This window comes from Chiloscyllium punctatum, chromosome 5 (assembly GCF_047496795.1).
Source record: "Chiloscyllium punctatum isolate Juve2018m chromosome 5, sChiPun1.3, whole genome shotgun sequence".
Classification (NCBI taxonomy): Eukaryota; Metazoa; Chordata; class Chondrichthyes; order Orectolobiformes; family Hemiscylliidae; genus Chiloscyllium; species Chiloscyllium punctatum.
The window spans coordinates 117092686-117108629 of NC_092743.1; the positions used below are offsets into that span (position 1 = coordinate 117092686).

The window sequence follows — 15944 nt, forward strand, 5'->3', positions numbered from 1 at the left end:
AATGAGTAAAATTCTAAGAATGTCTGAGCCACTAAAACCTATCCTAAGTATCCTAAAAAGCTTACAAAACCAACCCCCACCCAGATGCACAGTCGTCACTTATTAAAGATAGTGACCTATTTTAGTCACATCACTGTAAAGATTTGCCATTATTCCACCTGAGAAATTAAACCCCATCTGCACGTCAGGGAATATAAAAGATTCTTGAGCACAATTTCCACTAAAAATGGAGAATTGGACCCAGAGTGTGTCCTACAATACAACCAACAGAGGCTGTGCTTCAAGAAGTAGCTCATTCACCGTAAAATACTTTATTACTGCCCCAGTCATATAGAAGTCAATTAAGTAAATATTGTTTATAACATATTAAAGACATTAGGCACTTGGTGCAATTATGTAAATTTGTTTCACCTTCATGTGTGAAACCAAAGTATGATGATTTACGATTTACAATGCACACACTCTTCTATACACAAGCCATGGGGACGAGGAGAATACAGGTACAGAATGAAGCACTAAAGTAGGGCCGAGAACTGGGCTGACCAAGATACAAGTCTGCAGATGACTCCTTTATCTAACTTGATTCTGTAAAAGACTACTTCTTTCAGAATTTGATTACTTGATGCTGCATTCTAGTCAATGAGACCTGTGGCCAGTATTTTAGAAGAATTACATGTAATTTACAGCATTGAAACAGACTGTTTGGCCCAACAGTCTGTACCAGTACTTCTGCTTTGTATCGGCCCCCCTTCTGTCATACTTTGTCACACCATATCAACATGCTCATCTATTCTTTGATCCTTGGATATTTGTCTAACTTCCTGTTCAATGTATTAATGCTAATCATCTCAATCAATTTGAGCTGGGAATTCCACATTCTTACCAAACTAAATTTTAAAAAAGAGCTTCTTCTGACTTTATAAGATACATTAGTAGTTATTTTGCATTCATGGCCCTTATTTTTGGTGTTCTTCACAATTAGAAGCATCTTCTCTACACCTCCCTCTGGAATCCCTTCATAATTTTAAAGTTCTTTGTTAGTTTGCCCTTTGTAATTTCATTTTTTCCAGAAAAGAGCCTCACGTTATTGTGTTGTTTTCTGACAGTTGTATGCTCTCAGTTTTGGTATAATTCTTCTCCCTCTTTCTCCAGTGATTCCATGACCATTTAGTTTTGCAAGCACTTGTTCAAAAAAGCAAGGAGACAAAAAATAGGTAACAACAGGCCAGTTAGCTCAATATCTGTCATTGGGAAATTGTTAGTCTGTTATAAAGGATGTAATAGCAGAGCATTTAGAAATACAGAATATGATCAAGCAGTATCAGCATGGTTTTGTGAAGGGGAAATCATGCCTGACAAAATTATTAGAGTTCTCAGAAACCAATAAGCAGGCGAGGTAAGGGGTAACCAGTAGATGTAATATATTTGGCTTTCCAAAAGATATTTGGTGAGGTACAACATGTAAGGCTTCGCAGTAAGGTAAGAGCCTATGGTGTTGGGGATAGTATTTGAATGTGGTTAGAGGATTAGCTAACAAATAGAAGACAGAGTTGGGTTAAAGGGAACATTTTCAGGTAAAGCAATCTATCATTTATGGAGTGCCAAAGGAATCAGTGCTGGGACTACAATTATTTATGAAATGATAACGACGCAGGTAAGGGAAGTGAATGAGCTATTATAATATTTTCAGATGACACAAAAAGGTAAGCAGTGAAGATGACTTAAAAGGTCTACAGACAGCTTGAGTAAATTCGGCGGAAAAGTTGAAAGATGGAATATAATGTGACATTCTGTAATTTGGGAACGAGAGCAGTAGGGCTGAATATTATTTAACTGGAGAAAGACTGTAGAAAGCTGAAATAAAAAGGGATTTGGGGTCCTTAAGCATGCACCACACAGAGCTGTTCAGGCTGAGTCATTAAGTATGTTCAAGGCCGAGATAGATATATTTTTAATCAGTAAGGGAACAAGGGTTTTGGGGAGCAGGCATGAAGGCAATTCAGGATGATCAGATCAGCCATGATCTTATTGAATGGCAGAGCAGATTTGATGGGCTGCATCCCCTACTTCAGCTCCTGTGTTGCATGATCATATAATAATGTGGACCAAAGTTAAACTGGTGATGGAAACTTTTCCTCCCCTATCCACACAACTGCCCTGCTCAGTTAATTGGCTGGTGATGAGACTTTTGTCCACCCCCAAGCGCTGCCAACCATCTGATGAAACCTAAAACATCTGATTCTCTGTCTCTAAAGATCCTGCCAGACCTGCTGAGTATTTCCAGCGTTTTTTGTTGTCATCCTAATGATTTATGAATCTGTAACCTTTGGGCCTTTTGCAGTTCTTTGCTGCATAGACTTTTATTTTTGCAGGAATGTAGGACCTCCTTATTTCCACTTTCAAACACACCATCTCACATTGATACTGGAATTCATTTTGTGTTTCTGGACGCAGAGAAACTACAGATTTAACTGACTGTTTTGGAGTTGCAGAGTTCAAGAATCTGATTGGACACACTCTTTAAAAACTTAAAGCACAGGTGAAAATGCCCATTGCTTAGGACCGCTATAAATATCTTGTTCTTGTAGCAAAAGCCTGTAGATACTAAAATGGGGAAAAAGCTTACGAATGCTCAGAATATCTTGTGTTAGAGAGATGGTCATCCCACACCCTTGGATCAGTGGAGACTGATCTGCTATCTCTTATTCTTCTCCCAATGTTAAAAGTTTTCAAATGTATTCTACTGTCATTTCTGATGAAGCAGAAGAGATATAATTTTGGAATTGAAGTTTCCATCGTTCCACAACTGAAGTCTAATGCTGTGTTTTCTCCTCCAGGTAGAATGGGTAATAGTCGGCGTGCTCTACAGATGATAACTGAGGAACTGCAAGATGTAGACAAGGCCATTGAGTTTGCCAAGGAGCAAGATGATGCTGAGCTATGGGAGGATCTTATCTCGCATTCCATCGACAAGCCACGTATGTAAATCATCAGAAAAGTTAGACAGTTTGCTGATACCAAACAACTCACTGTAACCGTGTGCCAAACCTATTAAGCAATTACAATGGCCATTTCAAAGTCCCAAACTTTGGGCCTTCCATTATCACTTGTGCAAAGGTTGGAGTGCACAATTACTCCTTTACTTCTACTTCTGATGTCCCTGTTGATGTGGTTTCCACCTTTATCCTTCAAGTCCAAGGGATGTGTATGGTGCATAACTGGTTAAGCCATCAGATCTGGATGGACAACATCAAGCCTCCCTTCTGCCAATACTGAACTCAAGGAGCACCAACAGAGTAGATGAAACTGATTGGTTTTCTCCTCCATTGATGCTTAAACCCTTTTCCCTCATTCCTTCTTCCTCCCTTCCAACAATACATGCGAGGATCTCTTGGACTTCTTCATCATTAACTTTGAGACCAGGTGTCTTCCTTCTTTCCCTTCCGCTTTCCAGCCAACCAAATCTCCTCATTTGGTCAAGGGGGAAATCTAAGAAGCAGATTATTCTCTATATTGCCATTTCACTTGCTCCCTTTCCATGTCACCAACCCATGATCCCTCCTCCTGCCCCTGCCCAATACTCCTTTGACTGTATTTCCACTAAACAGCTGATCACTGAAATTCACATCCCAATTCCTAATGCTAGCTGGCAATGTATATGGAATCCTCCCCTCAGTAAAAATACTCTCAATCCATTGGCAACTCCAATCTCTCCTTATTCTCGAATCTTCAAAGATGGTCCTTCCCAAATCCCTTCCCATTATTCAGATAACTCCATATTTAAACCCCACTTATCTGGTTTCTGACCCTTACACTTCATTGAAACAGCCTAAAAAACTTGCAATTGAAATTTATTAAGACTGTAATCATGTTGTACTTTCCCTCCTCGTCTTTACCAAACCATCTGCAACTTATGGAACAGCTAATCATACTCGTCTATTGCCTTACACCATTGTCAATCCAGTGGGACTGTGTTTCCTGATTCCATTCTTACCTATACATCACAGTCAGAGCATCTCCACAAATGGCTTCTCAGCCTCCTCTGTGTCATCACTTGTGATGTCCCCCAAAGATTAATCCTTGGCCCCTCCACTTTCTCATTCACATGCTGTCTCTTGGTGATATCATCCAAATACATGGAGTCAGTTTGTACACGTCTGTTAATGACATCTCCACATCTCCAGCACCTCTTGTGATTTGACCATTGTTGCTGTGTTCGCCTGTTTGCTTGTCCAACATTCAGTCCTAAATCCAGAAGTTGATCAGCTGGAGGGTTGAGGCAAGAAGGTTAAGTTCTATGGTAGGAAATCCTACATAATTGCTCAAAGCTGAGTTGAGGGAACTTGTTGTGCTCTGAAGTTAAATTAAGAGTTTGCCTAGTTTGCAGTTAATTTTAGTTATCCTAGAGAAATGCCAGCTGAGGAAAAGCATCTAATGAAAGTGCATGAATTTGCCAGTTGGAAACCAGCTGCAACTGTTTCAGCTGAGCAAGAAGCCTTACTCTGGAGATGATGGTGAATCTTCATGTGGGTTTGGTGTTTGTAAGAACATTGCTGTGACAGATGGAATATTGTGATTTTGAATTCTTTTCCTGATGCTTATTTTGAAGTCCATCCAACCTTTTTGTCAAGTGTAATAGAGTTTCTTTTCCTTGTTTATTAATTTTTTTAATCTTTGTGTTAAAAGTACAGTCACAGACCCTTGTGAATGTGTTCAGTAACTGACCTCCATGATTTTATAATAGTTGGATAGTTGGATTTTACACTTCCACTGTCAAGCCAGTTTTCACTCTGGGGTCGAACTTGTCCATATGAACATCAGCTGGAATCACAATCAGCACCTGATTTTGTTTTGGCTGATTGCTGGTGTCTGTTCCTGCTTCAACTACATTTGAGAAAAATAGGAAGTGTGTTATTGTTCCAGACAGTTGTGATTTTTAAACCAGTCTTCAATAATCTTTCATAATTTTGAAAGCTCTAATATCCTGCAGAATCAGGTGGGATCTGAGCAGTTGATGTTTTGGTAAGATAATGATCCACAGGTAGTTTTCCTTTATGCAATGGTTGTATTCTTGTGCAACCCTGCATTATAGAAAAATGGTGCTTTAGAAACAACGCTTAAAGTGGTGGTGATGTCATCACATTACAGCCAATGCACATTTTAAAAATTCACACTTTAGAAACAGTGTCCCCAATTCGTCTATTGTGTTACAGCCAATTCGCATTACCGAAACGTGTGTTATAACAGAATGACCTGTACAGCTAGCTTGTGTACAAATAAAGGCATTGGGCCAGTCTCTGAAACTGCCTACTAACAAGAACTCCTCTTTCACCCTTGCAGCATTTATAACTGGGCTGTTGAACAATATTGGGACCCATGTTGATCCTATCCTCTTGATCTATCGAATAAAGGAAGGTATGGAGATTCCTAACCTGCGGGATTCATTAGTGAAGATCCTTCAAGATTATAACTTGCAGGTCAGTGTCAGTTAGAGGGCAGAAGGAAAAAGGATAGAATTTCCATCGGGGTTCTCCTCCTTTCCTGTAAGGAAGTTCAGCTGAATTTCAGTAGATTTCTTGGACAAACAGGATGAAAAGGCATTTGCCATCAATGCTTTCTGGTTTGCACTAGACTTCTACTGAAGTTCAGGTATTTGATGCAGAGAAGTTTCCTGGTGATTTTATCCCAAGTTTTTTCTAAATTCAAGTTATCCATCCTTGTTGAGTAACCAATCATCTAGTATTTACTCTACATAAGAAGTAGGAACACAAATAGATCATTTGGCACCTCAGAACTGCTCACACATTCAAAAAGATCAGAATTCATCTGATTGTGACCTTAGTTCCACTCTCAGCCGAATCCTATAACCCTTGAAGACCAAAAATCTTGTCAGATTCAACCTTGAATATATTTACAGCCTTCTCCATTGTATAGGGTAAAGAAGCCTCTGAGAGGAGACATTTCTCCTCATCACATCTTAAATGGGAGAATCCTTATTTTGAAACTCTGCAGCATAGTTATAGATTCCACAATATACTTTTCAGCATATCAAGAATCGTATATGTTTCATTAAGACCACCTCGTACTCTCCTAACGGTAGTGAGTAGAGGCCCAACATGGTTGACCTTCCTCATAAGACAACCTCTTCATCCCAGGAATCAACCTTCTGTCAACTGCATCCAATGCAATCATGCCTGTCCTGAAGTAAGGACACCAAAACTATACATTGTATGCTAGGTGTGATCTCACCAAAGCTCTATGCAGTTGTAGCATGACAATCTTATAAATGTATTCCATGCCACTATCTATAAAGGCTAACATTTGATTTGCCTTCATAATTACTTGCTCTGTCTGCCTGATAACATTCTGTGATTGATTTAAAATGGCAGTTAGATCACTGTACTGCAGTACCCTGCAGTCTGTCCATTTAAATAATTTGCATTTCTGTTCTTGGTGCTAAAGTGGATAATCTCACATTGTCACACTTCAAAATCTATCTGCCAATTTTTTTGTCTGATCACTTAACCTACTTATATCCCACTGTAGCTCTGTACCCTTCTCCTGATACATGTGTGGTGTGATGAGGGTCTGCTGCAATTCTGATAAAGCTGGCTTGGTACTGGACACCTACAAGACAGCTCTGCAACAACCGCTGACCTATTGTGGTTGATGCAAGTGTAGGCAGAGCCTGCAGAGACAGAAGACATTTGGAACAATATGAGAATGGATCCAGGCAAAAAGCTAAATTATAGTTCTGTCCTGGAAAGTCTGGACAGATGTTCACCCTACCTTTTTCCATGCTGATAGTTGCATCCTCAAAATATGCTAATAAATTTGTCAGATACCTGTACCATTTTTCTTTTATAAATCCAAGTTGACTCTGCTTTACTGTTGTGATTTTTAAAACTTTGGTATTGCTATTAAAATGATGGACTATAATATGTTTCCAAAGTCATATTAAGATAACTGGACAATATGCTTTTTGTCTTTCTCATTTTTTGAATGTGTGTTAATTTTGAGGTTTCAGATTTTCTGCAACATTTCCAGAATCTAGTGAATTTTCAAAGATTGTAACTAATTATCCCTGCAGGGAGCAGAGCTGAGAAACTTGTTATCTGTTAGTCCCATTAGTTGTCATAGTACATTTTTTTCAGTGATAATTTTTTTTAAGATCCTCCTCCTTTCTGTCCCTCAATTTTCTATTATGCGTGAAGTTTTTTTTTGTCTTCTACCATAAAAACATGTACAAATTATTCAAAGTCTCTGCCATTGCCTTGTTTCCCAATATTAATTTCCTAGTCTCATCCTCTAAGGAAAGCTTTTTTAAGATAGTTTTTCCATTTTTAGATGCTTGTAAATCCTCTTACAGTCTGCTTTTTCTATTTCCTACTAGTTTATTTGCATATTCTGAAGCCAGGCCCTGTTCTCAATCATTCCCAGTTCTTAAAAATCAGTGCCCCTAATAATGTTACTTTTTATAGCACCATAAAATGTTCAACTTATCACTAGAAGAGAGATCTGCCACTAGATATTGAAGGTCTCAGGGGAGCAACTAGCTGCCAGGCTTCTCTGTTAACCTCAGAAGTCTGGTACTGACTGAAAAGCATTTTGGCCTTGTACCTTAAGAACATAGGATGCTATATAAATACAAGTTATGTTGTTGCTGTGTGATTAGTTTGCTCAGTGACCAGAGTGTAACACCATCCCACTCTTTGCACCATCAGTCGGCACGGTGGCACAGTGGTTAGCACTGCTGCCTCACAGCGCCAGAGACCCGGGTTCAATTCCCGCCTCAGGCGACTGACTGTGTGGAGTTTGCACATTCTCCCCGTGTCTGCGTGGGTTTCCTCCGGGTGCTCCGGTTTCCTCCCACAGTCCAAAGATGTGCAGGTCAGGTGAATTGGCCATGCTAAACTGTCCGTAGTGTTAGGTAAGGGGTAAATGTAGGGGTATGGGTGGGTTGCGCTTTGGCGGGTCGGTGTGGACTTGTTGGGCCGAAGGGCCTGTTTCCACACTGTAAAGTAATCTAATCTAAAAAAAAGTCCACACACGACCTCACTTGGGTGACGACTTCATAAGATGGTCTTGAGTCGTGAACATTTATGTTGCTATTGATTCAGTTGAACTGCCTTTCTTTCAGATTTTGCTACGAGAAGGATGTAAAAAAATTATTGTTTCTGATTGTCTGACGTTGCTGAAAAAAATGCATAAAACCCAGCTGAGAGGTGTTTGTGTTGACGGTGAGTAAATCTTCTGTTTTGACCCATGAAATAGTGATTGCTACACTTCTGCTGTGGTATAACGTAATTTAAACTGTGTTGATGGTCAATATTGAGTATTTCTGGTTTGTCCACAGATAAATTTCATGAAGTATTATATTTTCTTACTGAGCATCTTTTTTCAGCATTCAATAACATAGGCAAGTTAAAATGGACCTCTAATGAGAAAGCATGAAGGTCAAACGGTAAAGTTTTGCAACCTAGTTTTGTGAAGGGCTTTTGTGGGTTTTGTAGTGCTTCCTTTCTCAGAGTCTTTTCTAGTTTTAATGTCTTTAAGTTGTGACCAATGAGTGTAGATAGAAAGGTGGAAAGCACATAGTAGTGGTATAAAGGTGTTCTGCAGACTGGAAGTTTGCCTGCATTTGGTATTAGGACCACAGTTCTTCTTGATATATTTAATAATCTGAATTTGGTTTTAACGGGCATAGTTTCAAGGTTTTCAGGTGGCGCAACACTGGAATGTTATAAACAATAAGGACAGTAGTAGCAAATAGAGGGGCAATAGATAGACTAATGCATTGGGCAAAGACATGAGAATTTATATTTTTTCTATCATGTGAAGTGATGCATTTTGGAAGAGGAAGTAGGGACAATATGAGTAAAATGATACAAATTTTAAAAGATTGCAGAATCAGAGACTTGCTCTGTTCTTTGAAGGTGTTGTGGTGTGTCAAAGGGGTTTTTAAAATAGATGCAGAGTGCCAAAGGAAGGAAGTTATGTTAAACCTGTATAAACTACCAGTTAGACCTCAAATGAAGTATTGTGTCCACAATTCTGTGCACCACAATTTAGAAACACCGCCAGAGTTTGAAGAGATTGCAAAGGAGATTTGCTAAAATGGAACCAAGGTTTTGGGACTTGGTTAAGAGATTAGAGAAGTTGAGATTGACTCTTTACAATCGAAAGGTTTTGGGACTGATTAAATAGACATCAAAATTACGAAGGATTTTGATAGAGTAAAAGAAAAGAAATTGCTCCAGTGCAGAAGGGTTGGTAGTGAAGGATATGGATTTGACTGACAAAAGAACCAGAGGGGTTTTCTTTTTGTGGATAGACTTACACTTTTCTGAAATACAATGCTTGAAACGGGATTGGATACTTTTTCGAAAAAGAAAAACATTGCAGTACCCAAATACAGAGAAGCTTGGAAGTGTTTACTGCACAGAAGGGAATCATTTAATTCATTATGCCTCAACTTTCCTCTAATCTCTTTACCAATTACTTTAAATCTAAGTCCCCTGGATATTGACCTTTCGGATAACAGAAAATCATCTTTGCTCGTCACTCTATCTAGACACCTCCTAACATTAAACCCTGAACCAATATTTTCTCTGTAAGTGTGCTACATCAAGCTCAGAATGTTCTCTTGGATGTATTTTGAGACTTTGGTGACATTTGTATTGATTTGTTATCCCAGTAATATTTGAGCAGGGATGTGGGTCTAACGGGATAGCTCTTTCTAAATGGGCTAAATAGCTTCCTTCTGCTGTTTCAAAAATGACTGGCTTGGGTCAGATTTCTTTGATGGAAATGATGTCTCACTAGCAGAATATGTAATAATCACGAACTTTTTTTTTATAGAGGAGAATATTTGTGAATCATGCCATTCTCCCATATTGCCCACAGGTATGTAACATGATGGAGAGGAAACCATGTAACTCTAAGCTGCACAAAGTTCTTTAGCATGACTCTTAAGCAGTTTGGATGCAAAGTAAAATTCAGTAAACTACTTACATTATTCAGCAACAGGATATGTTACTCAGCAGTTTTGTTTATTCAGAGTTTTTCAAATTAGCTTTCGTTTCTTCTCATCATATAATGTTCAAAGCATAATGTTAGTGTTGAGTCGCTTCTTAATTTAGCAGGAAGGAAAATTTACTGTTTACCCAAAACCCTTTCCATTGTAGTAAATAAACAGCTTTGTCAATCTATGCATTTTTATTCAAATGAACAATAATTAAACTGTTTAAATTGTTCATTCTGGTACATGTCTCAAGACCAGAGACAAATATTGGGTCAGATTGCCATTCAGACCCATCAGGGAAAACAGGTGCTCTGCATTTCTGAGAAGTGATTCAGTCAGGCCTTAGGGCCCTTGTGGTGTAGTGGTACTGTCTCTGCCCCTGTGCTAGGAGGCCTGGGCTCAAGTCCCATGTGCTCCATAGGTGTGTAATGACATCTGTCGAACAGGTTCATAGAATCGTAGAGATGTACAGCACGGAAACAGACTCTTCGATCCAACTCATCCATGCTGACCAGATATCCCAACCCAATCTAGTCCCTCCTGCCAGCACATGCCCCATATCCCTCCAAACCCTTCCTATTCATATACCCATCTAAATGCCTTTTAAATGTTGCAATTGTACTAGTCTCCACCACCTCCTCTGGCAGCTCATTCCATACAAGTACCACTCTCTGTGTGAAAATGTTGCCTCTTAGGTCTCTTTCATATCTTTTCCTTCTCACCCTAAACCTATGCCCTATAGTCCTGAACTCACCCACTCCAGGAAAAAGACTTTGTCCATTTATCCTATCTATGCCCCTCATGATTTTATAAACCTCTATAAGGTCACCCCTCAGCCTCTGATGCTCCAGGGAAAACAGCCCCAGCCTGTTCAGCCTCTCCCTATAGCTCAAATCCTCCAACCCTGGCAACATCCTTGTGAATCTTTTCTGAACCCTTTCAAGTTTCACAACATCCTTCCGATAGGAAGGAGACCAGAATTGCACGCAATATTCCAACAGTGGCCTAACCAATGTCCTGTACAGCTGCAACATGACGTCCCAACTCCTGTACTCAATACTCTGACCAATAAAGGAAAGCATACCAAATGTCTTCACTATCCTATCTACCTGTGATTCCACTTTCAAGGAGCTATGAACCTGCATTCCAAGGTCTCTTTGTTCAGCAACACTCCCGAGGACCTTACTGTTAAGTGTATAAGTCCTGCTAAGATTTGCTTTCCCAAAATGCAGCACCTCACGTTTATCCAAATTAAACTCCATCTGTCACTTCTCAGCCCATTGGCCTATCTGATCAAGATCCCGTTGTAATCTGAGGTAACCTTCTTCGCTTCTAGATTAGAGTGGTGCTGGAAAAGCACAGCAGATCAGGCAGTATCCATGGAGCAGGAAAAACGATGTTTCGGGCAAAAGAACCATCTTAGCTGTCCACTACGCCTCCAATTTTGGTGTCTTCAGCAAACTTACTAACTATACTTCTTATGCTCACATTCAAATTATTCATATAAATGATGAAAAGTACTGATCCTTGTGACACTCCACTGGTCACAGGCCTCCAGTCTGAAAAACAACCGTCCACCACCACCCTCTGTCTTCTACCTTTGAGCCACTTCTGTATCCAGATGCCGAGTTCTCCCTGTATTCCATGAGAATCTAACTTGCTCACCAGTCTCCCATGGGAAACCTTGTCGAACGCCTAACTGAAGTCCATCTCGATCACATCTACTGTTCTGCCCTCATCAATCCTCTTTGTTACTTCTTCAAAAAAACTCAATCAAGTTTGTGAGACATGATTTCCCACGCACAAAGCCATGTTGACTATGCCTAATCAGTCCTTGCCTTTCCATATACATGTACATCCTGATTTAAAACGTATCTCCAGTCAGGGCAAAATTGCTCTTGTGGTTTCCATTCAGACATTCTTTCATAGTATAGAACTATCAGAGGAAGACACACCAAGCCTCCTTTTCAGTCAACTGCTCTATTCCAAAACATAAAGGTCCACACAATCACTTTGACAGATGCTGTCAAACCATAAGTTCATAACCTAAGTGTGATGTTAGGGTGTTGGATCTGCAAAGTGCCAGTTATGGTGAGGTCTAGGGTACCAGCCGGGTAGCATAATATGAGAAATTCAATTTCCTGGGTGATTCCTTCAGCATGTACTGCAACCGTGTAACTCTAAGCTGCACAAAGTTCTTTAGCATGACTCTTAAGCAGTTTGGATGCAAAGTAAAATTCAGTAAACTACTTACATTATTCAGCAACAGGATATGTTACTCAACAGTTTTGTTTATTCAGAGTTTTTCAAATTAGCTTTCGTTTCTGTCCACTGGAATAATAACTGTTTGGCAACAGATGCTGTCTGGTCTGTCAAGTATTCCCAGCATTTTCAATTTCTATAGAAGATTCCCTGCATCTGTAATATTTTGCTTTATATCAGTGCCTTTTAAAATGTAGGTTCTGTCAGTAATATTTTTGTGCTTCCTCATTTTAGACATTGCAAAACCATTCAGTGTGGTGGTCTTCCACTGCAGACATATGTTTCATAAGGATTGCCTTCCAACTCCTGGCATGGTATGTTGTTGGCCACGTCAATTTGTATAGAATAATAAGAGTCATATCATTTCTGGGAATGTTGCTTCTCATTTTGCTGCATTTTGCTTTGTTAGTGGATCTTTCATAATTGAACCTCGGGACTGGTTAGCTCAATTGGCTGGATGGCAGATTTGCAATGCAGAGGGATGCTAAACGCGGTTCAATTCCCAGACTGGTTGAGGTTGCAATGAATATTCTGTCTTCTCAACCTCAATCCTTGCCTTGAAGCATGGTGATCCTCAGGTTAAACCACCACCAGTTGTCTATCTCTAATGAGAGAGCAGCCGTGTGCTACTCTGGGATTATGGCAACTTTACATATTTGAGTGCACACCCTTCTCGCCTTCTGTTAGTCCTGACTAATTATGATTGTTCGTAGTGGTTCCAAGACAGTTTATTTTGAAACTAAATGTCAAACATGAGAAGAAAACAAAATTCCAGAACTACGGAATAATAGTCTGCTATTTTTGTCCAGTTGCAGTGAGCTGTCCTATATTTCTCGAATTCTAAGTGTTTGATAACAAACTGTTGTTGTTTGCAGATTATTAGCAATATGAATTGACCCGTTAAAATTGTGTTACTAAATTTTGTCAAAGCAATTTTTGCAGGAGAGCTGATTGTCAAGCTGCAAGATTTCACCAAAAATCTTTAGTTTGTCTTCTAACATTCAGCTCTCTTTTTAATTACATGTGGGAACATTATCTGGTGTAATCTGTGAAGTTTTATTTAATCTCATAAGCTTGCCATTGGAAAGCAAAAATTAAAAATATATATAATGTAAATGAAACCCATCTGATATCCTTCTGTTCAGACGGAAAAAAGCTGGCAATGAAATGGAAACATGTAAAATTAACCCCTGAAAGAATGTAACCTACACAAGCAGGAAGGATTGAAAGTCTGCCTCAAACACTAGTAGCTGGGGGAGAAGTTAGTCTTGGGCTGTTTGTACAAATGGGTAATATAGAATCATTCCACCCCACACAATCTTCCATTGAGAAACAGCAGCAACAGCTTCAATGTATATGGCATCATCAAAGTAGTCAACTCACAAAGGAGTTCAACAAATACTGAGCCATATAAGAATATAGTAGACAGGTCAACTTGCTCAAAGTATTTTGAAGGGACGAATAAATTGGGAGAGACAGAGAGATTTAGGCAAGGAATTCTAAAGCTGAGGGCAGGGCTGCCAGTGGAAGAGTGAAAGAAACTGGGTATGTGCATGAGGCCAGAAGTGGAGAATCTTCATTTCTGGAGAATGGTAAAGTTGAAGGAGGTTGCAGAACTAGGAAGAGGTGCAACACTGGAGAGATTTTAAACTTGAGGAATTGCTGGACTGAGAGCCAGTGACAGTTAGCAAGCATGGGAGTGAATAAACAAGCCTTCTTGTTTCGGTAAAATAGACAGAAGAATTTTGAAGAAACTGAAGTTTCCAGATATTGGAAGATGGGAGCCTAGCCAAAGAAACACCAGAGCAGAATTAATAAGCTAATGGATGAGGGTTCAGCAACATATGGACAATATTTTGGAGGTGAAAGTAAGTGAGCGACATGATGGAGAGAAAATGGAAACAGAAGACCAGCTCAAAGTCTGTAATTTCAAATAGTCTGGCTCATTCCCAGACAATAGCTAGGAAGGGTATGGAATCAGGTTTGTGGCACCAGTACTAAACAAAATGAATATTATATTACAAAATTATGACAAAAAGCATTCCAAGAAACCACTGCTTTATAGCAGAGTTGCTACTGCAAACAGTTCTGCATACTAGCAGTTTCCTGTAGTGGTGGTAAGGATACCCAGTTTGCTGTGTAGGATCTTACGAAGACTGAGAAGAAATTATTTATTCACAACACATGTCAGGCATAAGCACATACTTAAACTGAAGCTGTGACAGGAAATTCTACTGATTTTCTGTATATCCTTTAAAAATATGACACGGCCTCAAGTTTCTTAAAGCTAAACCCTCAACTTTAGCAATGAATCTTTGTCATAGATTTTCTAGTGGGTTTTTTTCAGCTGCTTATAACATTACTACAAGCAAATAATAAACTAAGGGATTCTATAGGGAGTAAAAATTAACCAGTCAAATTTTAATCCATTCATCAAGAAAGGTTATTTTAGTAACTCAAAAAATATCTCAGTAATGATTGAAAGTTTACGTAATGTTTCCAGTCTTCGGCTATGTAAGGGTTGAAAAAAAGATTATTTCAGCTTCATGTGGGAACAAATAGATTAATTTTTTCAAATATTTATCTTAAACAGTTCTGTAACATCTGCAGTGCAAAACGTCGAAGGCCCGCTGGTGGACTGGGTGAGGCTTAAAACATCAGATGAACTTGACTGAGGACCACAAAGTTAAAGTTAACGCATTATTGTAATGTGTAATTTTCTGTCAATTATCAGCTCACCTACTTCAAAGCTTGTACTTGTATAAATGTTAAATGCTAATTCTTAATAAAAGTCATTTTAGAATCATCAAACTTGTGGAAAAACAACGTACTGAACTATATTTAACTCTACCTCGTTGGAGTAAGAGGTGCTGAGTACTGATTGCCTATTTGTTTTATATGCAATGATTTTGACCTTTTCACAGTAGATACAATTTTCAGAATAGTTTTAATGCTTGCTAATGTTACAATCTAGGTAAAAACTTATTTGCCTTCATGATTCGACGTTCTGTTCTAAATAAATCAAAGTGTTTTATATACACTGTGCTGCATATGTTGCCATATAGAAGAGTTAGTCATGAATGAAATACCCTGTGATAAATAACCCATTTCATAAATTTCAGACTACTATGGTATGGCCTAAGGAAATGAAATACACTTGTCAGTGTACACTGACATTTATTCATCAGAATCTTTGTCTGTATATTTTGAATTAAGTATTACACTGAATGAAATGAAATGATATGTACGGCACAAAAACGGGCTATTCAGTTCAAACAATCTATGTGGTCATTTATGTGAGAAAGGGTTCAAACAAAATTTATAAGGATGTTGCCAGGGTTGGAGGGTTTGAGCCAAAGGGAAAGGCTGAACAGGCTGGGACTGTTTTCCTTGGCACACTGGAGACTCAGGGGTGACCTTATAGAGGTTTATAAAATCATGAGCATGGATAGGGTCCATAGATAAGGTCTTTTCCCTGGGGTCGGGGAGTGCAGAACTAGAGGGCATAGGTTTAGGTTGAGAAGGGAAAGATTTATAAAGGACCTCAGGGGCAACTTTTTCATGCAAAGGGTGGTGTGTGTATGAAACAAACTGCCCGAAGAAATGGTGGAGACCAGTACAATTACAAGATTTAAAAGACTTCTAGACAGGTATATGA

The 15944-nt window shown here is 39.1% G+C and overlaps 1 protein-coding gene across 1 annotated transcript in view; it reads left to right on the forward strand.

Annotated features, from left to right (window-relative positions):
* Positions 1-15326, forward strand: part of vps41 (VPS41 subunit of HOPS complex) — a 177063-nt gene extending 161737 nt beyond the window's left edge. Inside the window, exons 24-29 of the mRNA XM_072571173.1 lie at positions 2838-2978; positions 5341-5477; positions 8141-8240; positions 9862-9906; positions 12521-12600; positions 14880-15326. Coding sequence (XP_072427274.1) covers positions 2838-2978; positions 5341-5477; positions 8141-8240; positions 9862-9906; positions 12521-12600; positions 14880-14939 — 563 coding nt within the window. The 3' untranslated portion in view covers positions 14940-15326. The remainder of the gene's footprint in view (positions 1-2837; positions 2979-5340; positions 5478-8140; positions 8241-9861; positions 9907-12520; positions 12601-14879) is intronic.
* Positions 15327-15944: the final 618 nt, after the last annotated feature.